General features: G+C 43.1%; 1 protein-coding gene across 3 annotated transcripts in view; it reads left to right on the top strand.

Annotated features, from left to right (window-relative positions):
• The window catches only part of slf1 (SMC5/6 complex localization factor 1), a 64,835-nt gene that overhangs the window by 27,600 nt on the left and 25,175 nt on the right, over positions 1 to 12,060 (top strand). For all 3 annotated transcript variants that reach the window (XM_087999235.1, XM_087999228.1, XM_087999239.1), the window contains 4 exons: positions 1,136 to 1,298; positions 3,566 to 3,784; positions 3,918 to 3,989; positions 11,787 to 11,948. In XM_087999235.1, coding sequence (XP_087855361.1) covers positions 1,136 to 1,298; positions 3,566 to 3,784; positions 3,918 to 3,989; positions 11,787 to 11,948 — 616 coding nt within the window. The remainder of the gene's footprint in view (positions 1 to 1,135; positions 1,299 to 3,565; positions 3,785 to 3,917; positions 3,990 to 11,786; positions 11,949 to 12,060) is intronic.

The following is a 12,060-nucleotide window of genomic DNA, read 5'->3' as shown; positions in this document are numbered from 1 at the left end:
TGGTTTTGTCAGAGAAGGTAAAGGTTTGATGTGACCACACTCTTTGCTCTAGAGATGAATGATCCAGTTGTAAGTCTATGCACTTTTAAACCTATACCTGTTTTAAATTGGAACAAAAATGGGACTATGTCATATGTAGTGTCACAGCACCACTTTTTTTGGATCCAGAATATTAAAACTAAGCATGGTTAAACAGATTGGTAGCTGCAGACTTATTATGACAATTGAAGATCAAAGTTGCAAGTGACTTGTCAACAATTTTCTTGTGGTTGACTCAGTGGTGGGATTGGAAGTCTGGAGAGTTGTCTGGTGAGGGGATACAAGAAAGTGGTTGGAAATGCTCATGTCATGATGAGATCAGAGATGTTAGGAGACTGCCTTTTTAAAGTGTACATGTGCATCTCTTCACGTAATGCATCTTATTGCCAGTCAAGACCAAAGACTTTGGAACTCTGGGGCTGCTGGGTTATAGCATAGTGAAGAACATCCGGTTGGAGTGAGCTCAGGAGATGTACGTTATTTTGAATTTACTATTTGGACTTTGAGCATAAATTACCTTCTCAATATTAAAAACCATTGCATCTCAATAATTGTCAGGACTCTTTTTAACTGAATACAAATAGCCAAACATGAGAGATTGGTTTCTTCCCACACAATTTTTTTCACACATCTTTTCAAATAACAGCTGTGGATGTTCACGTGCTGCTTCTGTTGTACTGGCAGGCAGGAAGCAAGAAGGAATTGGCAGTGAGTTGATGTTTGTAATATAAATACAAAATAATATCTTCCATAAATTTTCAATTTGAATTAGTAGTTTACTTACCTTGCAATCTTCAGATCTCTTTTTGGAAAAGGAAGTGTGTTGAGAAGATGTCATTTCTTTTTTTCTGAAACAGAAATACCAGCCATGAACCATGCCAGACAGTATGACTTTAATGAGAAGCAGTTGTTGATTTTTGTCTTAGTAGGGTTGGGCAGAGAAGTGGCTTGGGGTTGTGGAATTCTCTATATGGAATATTCCTTTGGGAAATGGGCAGATGAGATAAATAACTGCAGAGATGTGAATTTAGTTTTATATAAGGAGATATACTTTATTACAGCAGAATGGATTTAAAAACTGGAGTTCTTTTGTCAGAGTCCTACATGCTGGAAAAGCCACAGTGTATCATCGACCAAGACGTTGTTGCGAAATTACACATGTCTTAACAGAAAATCAAAATTATACAATGGAGCGATTGAAAAATACATACAAGGCGCCTTACTTTCCTGTTGAGTACATTGGGCAATTCATATTAGAGGTAATTTACCACTGTTTTTAAACTAAGTTTTTTGTTATTACAACAGAGTTAACATTTTGTGTGTCAGATAATAGAAACTAGTCTTCAGATACTAGAACATGTATCCTAAAACATTCACCTTCTATGCAAAGTCAATTTTGTGGATTCTTTCAATGTGGCATAGTTCTTGTAGATCTGTGAATTTTTTCTTTGGCATTGGGGCCAGTGCCATGTGGTTTGGATCATGTGATCCAGTTCTTTAGTAGTGTAGTGCAGCTCTGTAGAAAATGGTAAACCATGTCTCCTTTTATCAAGCAGTTAACTGCCATATTTTGAAATTTAACAGTCATATTTTTTTACTTCTGTGATTGGGTAAGTGTCCAATATAAATGGAAAGGCTGTTCTGGTGCAGTGGTGGTATCCCTATCTCTGAGCCACAAGGCCTGGATTCCGTGCAACCTGCCCCAGAGGTGTGCCATAACACATTCAAAAAGGTTGATTTTTAAAATTTCTTCTGAGAGGCAAATGTGTTAGGTTGCTGAGATTGTAGGGTGCCATGTAAGTAGAGTAGTGCTTGCAGAGATTAGGATTCTAGGTGAGATGCCCGGGTGCAATGGGGCAGATAAAAAATGCAGGATTTAAGATGGGTCACAGCAGGCAGGAGAAATCCATCTGAAGTTTGGGGAGGCTGGGTGTTAGCAGTATGCATGTGTGGGGCAACAGTGGTCAGGCCTGAGGGAGGTGTAGCTGGGTGTTCATACTTGGGTGAGTTAAGCTATTAAATACATAATCTAACTATTTTACTTCACCGTAATCATCTGATGTCTCCAGTTTAAAATCGAGACTTCTGGTTTTATTTAATTGATCATTTTAGTTCATAGAATCCCTACGATGTGGAAGCAGGCCATTTGACTCATCACATCCCTTACCCCTGACACTCCAAAGAGCATCCCACAGTCCCAATTCCCTACCCCTGTAACCATGCATTTACAATGGCTAACTCACCTACCCTACACCCAATGATAATTTTTTTAGCATGGCAAATCCACCTAACTTGCACAACTTTGGACAGTGTGAGGAACCAGAGTACCCAGAGAAAACCACTTAAGACACTGGGAGAATGTGCAAACTCCACACAGTCACCTGAGGATGGAATCAAAGCCAGATCCCCTGTGCTGTGAGGCAGCAGTTATGACCACTGAGCCACCATTTCACCCTGTGTAGTTTCCTGCATTTATAGTAGGGTTGTAGAGATATACAGCATGGAAGCACACCCTTTGGTCCAACCTGTCCATACTGACCAGTTATCCTAAATTAATTTCTTAGAATTTTTTTTTAGAATCCCTACAGTGTGGAAACAGGCTCTTCGGCCCAACAAGTCCATATCGGCCCTCTAATGAGCAACCTACCCAGACTCATTCCCCTACCCTATTATCCTATATTTACCCCTAACTAATGCACCTAGCCTACACATCCATGAACGCTATGCGCAATTATAGCATGGCCAATTCACTTAACCTGCACATCTTTTCGATTTGTGGGAGGAAACCCACGCAGACACTGGGAGAAAGTCACCCAAGGCTGGAATCAAACCTGGGTCCCTGATGCTGTAAGGCAGCAGTGCTAACCACTGAGCCACCGTGCTGCTTCTAATCCCATTTGCCTGCATTTGGCTGTATTCCTCCTAAACCCTTCCTATTTATATACACATCTAAATGCCTTTTAAATGCTGTAATTGTCCCACCTCCACCACTTCCTCTGGCAACTCATTCCATATGTGCCCTACCCTCTGCATGGAAAAAGCTGACCCTTAAGTTCCTTTTTAAATCTTCCCCTCGCAGCTTTAACTTGTGCCCTCTAGTTTTGAATTCCTCTACCCTGGGGGGAAAAAGGTGAAAGAGAAAACCAGCCTTGAACAATACATTTTGATTTGTTGCATTATAGAAGTTTGTGTGTGATTTCTAATTATGAAAAGAATATTTTTCAAGTTCCATTCATGAAAGGGATAATCTGTGACTTTGTTTCTGGCCTACCCAGCAGTATAGGCTCTATGTTCTAAGAGATGCTACTACAGTTTGGTTTTTTAGACACCATCTCTGAAGCCAAACTGATTGTAAGCTTTAATTCTTAAGGTCCGGGTTTCCTCAAGTATGCACTGGACAAACATTGAAGTCTTTTAAAACTAAAACTAGAATTAAAATTGATGGGCTTAAGTTCTTCATTTGTTTACTACCACAGTATCTATGGCAACTTCTAGCTTTTGTCATCACTGAAATTTTGATTTGCAGCCTTTTTGTTCTCAGATGTCTACTAAAGATGTTAGGATCTCCAGTGTAGATTTTCTGGATGTTGATCATATACCCTCCAGTCCTTTCCTGAATTCAACATTAAATGTTACACAAATCTCATGTCCAAATTCTGTTTATTTCAACGAAGTCAAACCTGAGGAGTCCTCTGTATCTACAGACTTTAAACACAAGCTTCAGATGTGCCTAAGTTCACCTGAGGTAAGCTAACACAAAGTACTTATTCAGTACTATCTTTTTTTTTAAAATTCTTCACTTAGAATTTCAAAATTTAAGGTGGTATATTGGTTGTACGTTAAATGCTTTTCTTGCATTTTTTTTTTAAACTTCTTAGACAATCCGAAGTAAATATGCACCATCAGGTACAGGATGCTGTTTGTATAACTCAACTACTAAACATCATCAGGTATGCTGATATTTTAAGTTTGCACTTTGTGCTAAACCTCTACTGTTCTGTAATATATTGTAATGTTCTTTTTAATAGATTTTAAAATAAACATTGTTCATATCAGATTATATTTTTAATGTTCATTTTACTTTTTAGTGCTTACAAGAAAGGATAGCTGATTACGGGATTATAGGCTGAATCTTTCCCAGTTTTTGACTAAGTGTCACTTTTAGGGAGCTTTTATGGATAGTATATCTCCATGGGCTGTCATTTATTTTCTTAATCAGTCTTGCAGAAGTACCCTCATTAAGTATACAGCATGCTTCTGTGGCATCACTCTTGCACTGCCTTGTGCTTAGTAGCAGCTGAGGTACTCAGTGGTCAGAACCCTCCGGCGTTTCACCACCAATACCATGCCAGCATCAAAGCAAAATGTGCCCTTTACAGATCCAGTGTGTGAAGAATTAAAGCTGAAAATGTGTTGCTGGAAAAGCGCAGCAGGTCAGGCAGCATCCAAGGAGCAAGAGAATCGACGTTTCGGGCATGAGCCCTTCTTCAGGAATTCTGTGAAGAATTAAATGAAAGGTGGCCATTAGGGGAAAGTTAGAGCCCTGTTTTGATGACCATAATCTGGCGAACAGGGTGGTGTGCAAGAGTGCCATCCTCTATCCTCACCTCTTCTAAAGGAGACCACAACAATAGACCTTGTCAATCTGGTTTGAAGTTGCCACTTGGGGTCATTGTCATTTCCATGAACCAGAAGCATGCTCAATGCAGGAAGGAGGTTAATTTTGTATCTTCTGCAAAAGTCAGTATCCCCATTGAAGTCAGGGTTGTAATGACAGTTATTGACTCCCATACCTGACTTCCCATGTGCGCAGAACCCTCTGCTTCCTATTCTGTATCACCTTCTCCCACTCTTCTTTTATGCCTTGAGTTGATCCTTCAGTTATCCCTTCTGTATTCCAGCGTAATATCTCCAATTCCCACAATTTTTGACTTCTGCATCATAGCCATGGGCTTGATTTTTAAATTCTCTCATCATTCTTTTTTCCAAATGCCAAGACCCTTCCTCCTCCTGCCACCAGACCTTCCTCCCACCCAAAAAAAGAAACTTTTATATTCAACATTTAAGTAAACAGGACTGACTGCAGCCCCTCCCACTGACTGCATTCTGTGCAGCTCCATGACTGACTTGCTGCTAATCCATAGACTGGTCACAGTCAACATGCAGGACCATCTATTGCCCCAGTTTCTGGATTGCAATGATAAGAATCCCCTGATCTGAAGTGGCTGACGGACCATGTCCAAGTCACTGGATTGGTATCAGTGTGTCATCATACAGTGAAGAACCTGTGGTTTTTCCTGTGCCAACTTTCTTTGGAGTATGCAGTTGGTCATTGACCTGTAGAGCACATCCGAAAATGTTAGGCAATGTTTTCAATGGTGAATTCCTAGAGAAGATCCTTGTTACTGCAGCTGCTGATAAGCATTGAAGCCATCTAGCTGCTTTCTACTACCTGGAAAAGTAGGTATCTATATAGAAATTAGATACTAATGAGGTATTAAATAAATGCAAATAAACCCTTTACCACTCAACAGTGAGATATTTGTTTCACTGTTGAAACTTACTTTATATGTGCCATGCATAATATGGGGAGAAAGTGAGGTCTGCAGATGCTGGAGATCAGAGCTGGAAATGTGTTGCTGGAAAAGCGCAGCAGGTCAGGCAGCATCCAGGGAACAGGAGAATCGACGTTTCGGGCATAAGCCCTTCTTCAGGAATGAGGAAAGTTTGTCCAGCAGACTAAGATAAAAGGTAGGGAGGAGGGACTTGGGGGAGGGGTGTCGGAAATGTGATAGGTGGAAAGAGGTCAAGGTGAGGGTGATGGGTCAGACTGGGGTGGGGGCGGAGAGGTCAGAAAGAAGATTGCAGGTTAGGAAGGCGGTGCTGAATTCGATGGATTTGACTGAGACAGGGTGGGGGGAGGGGAAATGAGGAAACTGGTGAAATCCGAGTTCATCCCTTGTGGTTGGAGGGTTCCTAGGCGGAAGATGAGGCGTTCTTCCTCCAACCGATGTTTTGTTGTGGTCTGACGATGGAGGAGTCCAAAGACCTGCATATCCTTGGTGGAGTGGGAGGGGGAATTGAAATGTTGAGCCACAGGGTGGTTGGGTTGGTTGGTCCGGGTGTCCCAGAGGTGTTCTCTGAAACGCTCCGCAAGTAGCCGGCCTGTCTCCCCAATATAGAGGAGGCCACATCGGGTGCAGAGGATGCAATAGATGATGTGTGTGGAGGTGCAGGTGAATCTGTGGCGGATATGGAAGTTTCCTTTGGGGCCTTGGAGGGAGGTGTGGGCGCAAGTCTTGCACCGCCTGCGGTTGCAGGGGAAGGTGCCGGGAGTGGAGATTGGGTTGGTGGGGGGTGTGGATCTGAAGAGGGAGTCACGGAGGGAGTGGTCTTTACGGAATGCTGATAGGGGAGGGGAGGGAAATATATCCTTGATGGTGGGGTCCTTTTGGAGGTAGCGGAAATGACGGCGGATGATGTGCTGTACATGGAGATTGGTGGAGTGGTAGGTGAGGACCAGTGGGGTTCTGTCCTGGTGGCGGTTGGAGGGGCGGGGCTCAAGGGCGGAGGAGCGGGATGTGGAAGAGATGCGGTGGGGACCGATCCCCAACGCCTTATTTTCACCATGGACATCCAGTCCCTGTACACCTCCATCCCCCATCACGAAGGACTCAAAGCCCTCCGCTTCTTTCTTTCCCGCCGTACCGACCAGTACCCTTCCACTGACAAACTCCTTCGACTGACTGAACTGGTCCTCACCCTGAACAACTTCTCTTTCCAATCCTCCCACTTCCTCCAAACGAAAGGAGTAGCCTTGGGCACCCGCATGGGCCCCAGCTATGCCTGCCTCTTCGTAGGATATGTGGAACAATCCATCTTCCGCAACTACACTGGCCCCACCCCCCACCTTTTCCTCCGCTACATCGATGACTGTATCGGCGCCGCCTCGTGCTCCCACGAGGAGGTTGAACAGTTCATCCACTTCACCGACACCTTCCACCCCGACCTCAAATTCACCTGGACAGTCTCAGATTCCTCCCTCCCCTTCCTCGACCTTTCTATTTCTATCTCAGGCGACCGAATCAACACGGACATCTACTACAAACCGACCGACTCCCACAGCTACCTGGACTACACCACCTCCCATCCTGCCCCCTGTAAAAACGGCATCCCATTCTCTCAATTCCTTCGACTCTGCCACATCTGCTCCCAGGAGGACCAGTTCCAAAAACGCACAACCCAGATGGCCTCCTTCAAGGACCGCAATTTCCCCCCCGACGTGGTCGGCGATGCCCTCCACCGCATCTCTTCCACTTCCCGCTCCTCCGCCCTTGAGCCCCACCCCTCCAACCGCCACCAGGACAGAACCCCACTGGTCCTCACCTACCACTCCACCAATCTCCATGTACAGCGCATCATCCGCCGTCATTTCCGCTACCTCCAAACGGACCCCACCACCAAGGATATATTTCCCTCCCCTCCCCTATCAGCATTCCGTAAAGACCACTCCCTCCGTGACTCCCTCGTCAGATCCACACCCCCCCACCAACCCAACCTCCACTCCCGGCACCTTGCCCTGCAACCGCAGGAGGTGCAAGACTTGCGCCCACACCTCCCCCCTCACCTCCCTCCAAGGCCCCAAAGGAAACTTCCATATCCGCCACAGATTCACCTGCACCTCCACACACATCATCTATTGCATCCTCTGCACCCGATGTGGCCTCCTCTATATTGGGGAGACAGGCCGGCTACTTGCGGAGCGTTTCAGAGAACACCTCTGGGACACCCGGACCAACCAACCCAACCACCCTGTGGCTCAACGTTTCAATTCCCCCTCCCACTCCACCAAGGATATGCAGGTCTTTGGACTCCTCCATCGTCAGACCACAACAAAACGACGGTTGGAGGAAGAACGCCTCATCTTCCGGCTAGGAACCCTCCGACCACAAGGGATGAACTCGGATTTCACCAGTTTCCTCATTTCCCCTCCCCCCACCCTGTCTCAGTCAAATCCATCGAATTCAGCACCGCCTTCCTAACCTGCAATCTTCTTCCTGACCTCTCCGCCCCCATCCCAGTCTGACCTATCACCCTCACCTTGACCTTTTTCCACCTATCACATTTCCTCCCCCAAGTCCCTCCTCCCTACCTTTTATCTTAGTCTGCTGGACAAACTTTCCTCATTCCTGAAGAAGGGCTTATGCCCGAAACGTTGATTCTCCTGTTCCCTGGATGCTGCCTGACCTGCTGCGCTTTTACAGCAACACATTTCCAGCCATGCATAATATGGTTTATTACTTTTGCACACCCAATGGCAGGATCGTCTCTTGATATTAGTCTTTCTTTTGGCTTTCTCAAATGTAATTGGTGTATTTTTGAGATTTTAATTGATTTATTTGTTAGTGTGAACATTAAAGCAATAGTACACTGTAGTGATTGAATGGAGGAGTTGACTGGACAAAAAAGCTAGTTATGGTGTGAATCTCTGAGTTGAAGAGAAACTAGTGTCCCAGGTTTGGGGAAAGGCTTTAATCTAACCTGCCATTCTTAAATCCAGGCTAAATACTGAACATGCTACTAGGAGTGAACCTTTAATCTCCTTCACCTATTCAGAAGGTGACGACTCTGAAAGATCAATGATACAGTGGAAGTAATATGATTCTGATATTGTCCATCATTTAATTCTTGGGTAACACCTATCTTTTGATGTTAGCCAAGGTGCAATTCCGCAAACCTCTGTGCTCTTAATACTAACAACTGGTAAACAGGAGAGAGCTAATTGTTTCTGCAGAGTAAGATGTGGAGGTGCTGGTGTTGGACTGGGGTGGACAGAAGTCACATGACACCAGGTTATGGTCCAACAGGTTTATTTGAAATCACAAGCTTTGAGTGTTGCTGCTTCGTCAGGTGGAGTGAAGACAAGTATGCAGGCACATAATTATAGGCAGAGAGATCAAAAGGTCATAAAAATGGTTCATGTAACCCCACTATACTGTTCTGTAACTGTAAAATCTTCCTTACAGTCCTAATTATGAAACCAACACCTTGATAACTTTAGTTATCTTAATTCATTTGTACAGTTTTGGATTATACCTATCATCTTATTCCAGCCATTTGGTTTGTTTCCAGCATCACCTTTATATTTAATTTTTTATAATTTTCTCTGCCTCAAATGGATTATAGATCATCCATTCACGAGCTGTTCTGCTGTTGACACTTACTCACAGAATCTGACACTTTTTGATCACCTGCAAAGATTTATTATTCAGCCTGTCAACACTCCCCTCACACCAATTGTACGACCTTTTGACACCTCGGCCGACAAATTGTGCCTGTGTGCTTCCCTTCACTCCACCTGATGAAGGAGCAGCACTCTGAAAGCTTTGATTTCAAATACAGAAGGAGATCTCAAGGTTCCGATAGAAACATTACGTCAAAGAGCTGTTTCAACCCTCATCATGTCTTTTGTACAATGATTAAAAACAAACTCAGCTCATTGACATGATGCCGAGAACAGTCCTGGACACCATCTCCAAGTGACTGACCTCCCGTGTTCTCTTGCTCTCTCGCTCACTCACTATCACCTGAGAGAAGAAATTTCTCCTCCGTCTTTAATAGGTGACCCCTTTTCATTCCAAGGTACTTTTTGTTCTTAGATTCTCCCACAAAGGAAATATCCTTTTCCCCTCAAAGCTTGTTTGTTTCAATAAGGTCACTTCTCATTCTCAAACTCCAAAGAGTACAAGTCCGTGGAATCAGTTGCTTGTTAAAGGTGAAGAAACCTTTGTGCTTGCAATTCTTTCATTCTTGGGATGTCTTAAGAGGCTGTTCATCTTTTATATGGGTGTGCCATAATCAGCTATGAAATTGCAAAATTATACTTCAAAAATGTTAACATGTATTTACAAAAATCAGAAATGATTTCCAATGATTTTACAGCCATGCCATCTGTGATGTCAGTATAGTTTCTTATTCCTCTGCCTCCTAACATATAAAATTGTTGTGGTGGGAATTGTGCTGTGGTGGAGTCTGTTGATTTGGAAGATTTGGGCAATAGTTCCCTGATATCTTTTGAGCTTCCGGGTGCCTACTGACACCACCGTGTCTCCCTTGGAGAAAGGAGTACCTGACATGAGGTCAAGATCCCATGTCTCCCCATCACCTTGCCATTAATGCTGAGCACCTATGGCTAGAGTGATGGGAGTGTAGGTCTGTGCATGTTCTCCCATCACTAAGTCTGCTTCATCGGGGTCTCCAAGGTGGTCACCAAGCTGTCCATGGAGACAGCTGGGCACATGCATGTAGGAGCCAGCATTGTATTGATAATATTGGAACATTCCTAGTTCCTTCATTCACTTTGCCAAATGCCCCATGGTGAAGATCTAGACCCCCTTGGAGGGCCTCTCGGTCTTGGGATCAGTCAAAAGAATCACTAGGAATATGCCTGTTTAAAGCAAAGTTACCAGTTTAATAAATTAAGGCAGCCTGGCACAGATTTGTCCAGCAACACGGAGGTTAAAAGCTTCTGTGTTCTGTGGAGAAATGGCACAATTACATCTAAAATTACACATTATTTATGTTTTTTAGAGAGATAGTACAGCCTTAATTACAAGAAAAGACCAATCACACATATGGTGACATGATTTACAGCAGGTTAATCCAATGATATTCCCTGGGAAAGAGTTCTTAATTTATGTAGATCACCATCTCATGCGAGCAGTTAAAGGTTAGTTGGAATACCAAATCACTCTTATTATTCATATGATGAAAAATCCATTGTTCTCTCTTATCTTTGTATTTTAGCTTAATTGTGCAAAGCAGCAGAACAAGATCAGAGTCAAATCATTACTTTCAGCCATTTTGTTGTATTATTTTAAATTGAAAAGCCATTTTGTGGTTAATAAAAATCTACGTATACTTGTTGCTTCTGACAACAGCCTAAATTCAAATTTTAGATACTCAATGGCACTGCAGTGAAGAGACTGAGTTGACCATCTAAGAGGAATTGACTTTTTTTTTAAAAGTCAGTCAGATAAGTTGTGAAACTCTCTCCTAATTGAAGAGAAGCATAAGTACCAGGTCTAGGAAATGGCTTTAATCCAACATTCCACTCCTCAACATCAAAACTAGTTACCCCCAAATATACTGCTGTGAGTCTTTTCTATTTGAAACTGAATATGAATGCCTGGAATTCTCTACCCCAAAGAATTGTGGAGGCTAGATCGCTGAAAGATTTGAAGAGTCGGGTAGATTTTTATATATTAGAGTTGGCAACTGGGCTGAGCTGACTTAAAAAGTGCAGGCCTGGGGCAGATTAGCCATAATTATGTTGAATGGTGAATCCGACTTGAGGTGCTATGTGGCCTACTGATTTTACTGTATTTTTCACATGCTGCATTATATTCTAATTTATTGCGTCCTACAATATAAACTACTATTAGGGGGCCAATAGACTACTCCCAATAGTGTTGTGTTCCCCTCATTCCATCTTATGCATTCCATGCCTTCCAATCCAAGATAATTTCTTACTGTTGTATTTATTCCATCTCATCCTAACAAAGTTACCCATCAGCTTTCCGTGCATCTGTCAGTTGAAATTATTGTCTCATGTTGTGATCTAAGTTGTTGAAGGTCTTTCCAGAGTGCAGTTGTAACACTTTATTCTTTTCATGACTGGGAGTTTGTTTAGTTTCTGTTTGAATCCTTCAACATGTCATTCACCAAAAGAAAATGTCTGTTTGCAGATTCAAGCGATGATATTCCCTGGAGTTACTACTAATAGAATAGAAGGTATTTTGGAGGGGCAATTCTATATGGAAGCATTGAAGGAAATACGCTTTCACTTGTCATCCAATTTTTTTCCACCTGCATATCTTCTACAGTCTCTTTTGCAACAGATTCTGGAGGTGAGTTCAGATGTTTCACTGCTCAGCTTTTCATTTGTAACTTTCCTTATGAGTGTATCAGTAGGAGTTACCAGTTTTCTACTCAAAGTTTTGCAGTGCCAAATATTAACAC

Source organism: Chiloscyllium plagiosum, unplaced genomic scaffold (assembly GCF_037043375.1).
Source record: "Chiloscyllium plagiosum isolate Xiang-an unplaced genomic scaffold, Cpla_swu_hap1 HiC_scaffold_2, whole genome shotgun sequence".
NCBI classification, from domain to species: Eukaryota; Metazoa; Chordata; class Chondrichthyes; order Orectolobiformes; family Hemiscylliidae; genus Chiloscyllium; species Chiloscyllium plagiosum.
The sequence above is the reverse complement of the archived record's forward strand: the minus strand, read 5'-3'. Positions and strand labels throughout refer to the sequence as shown.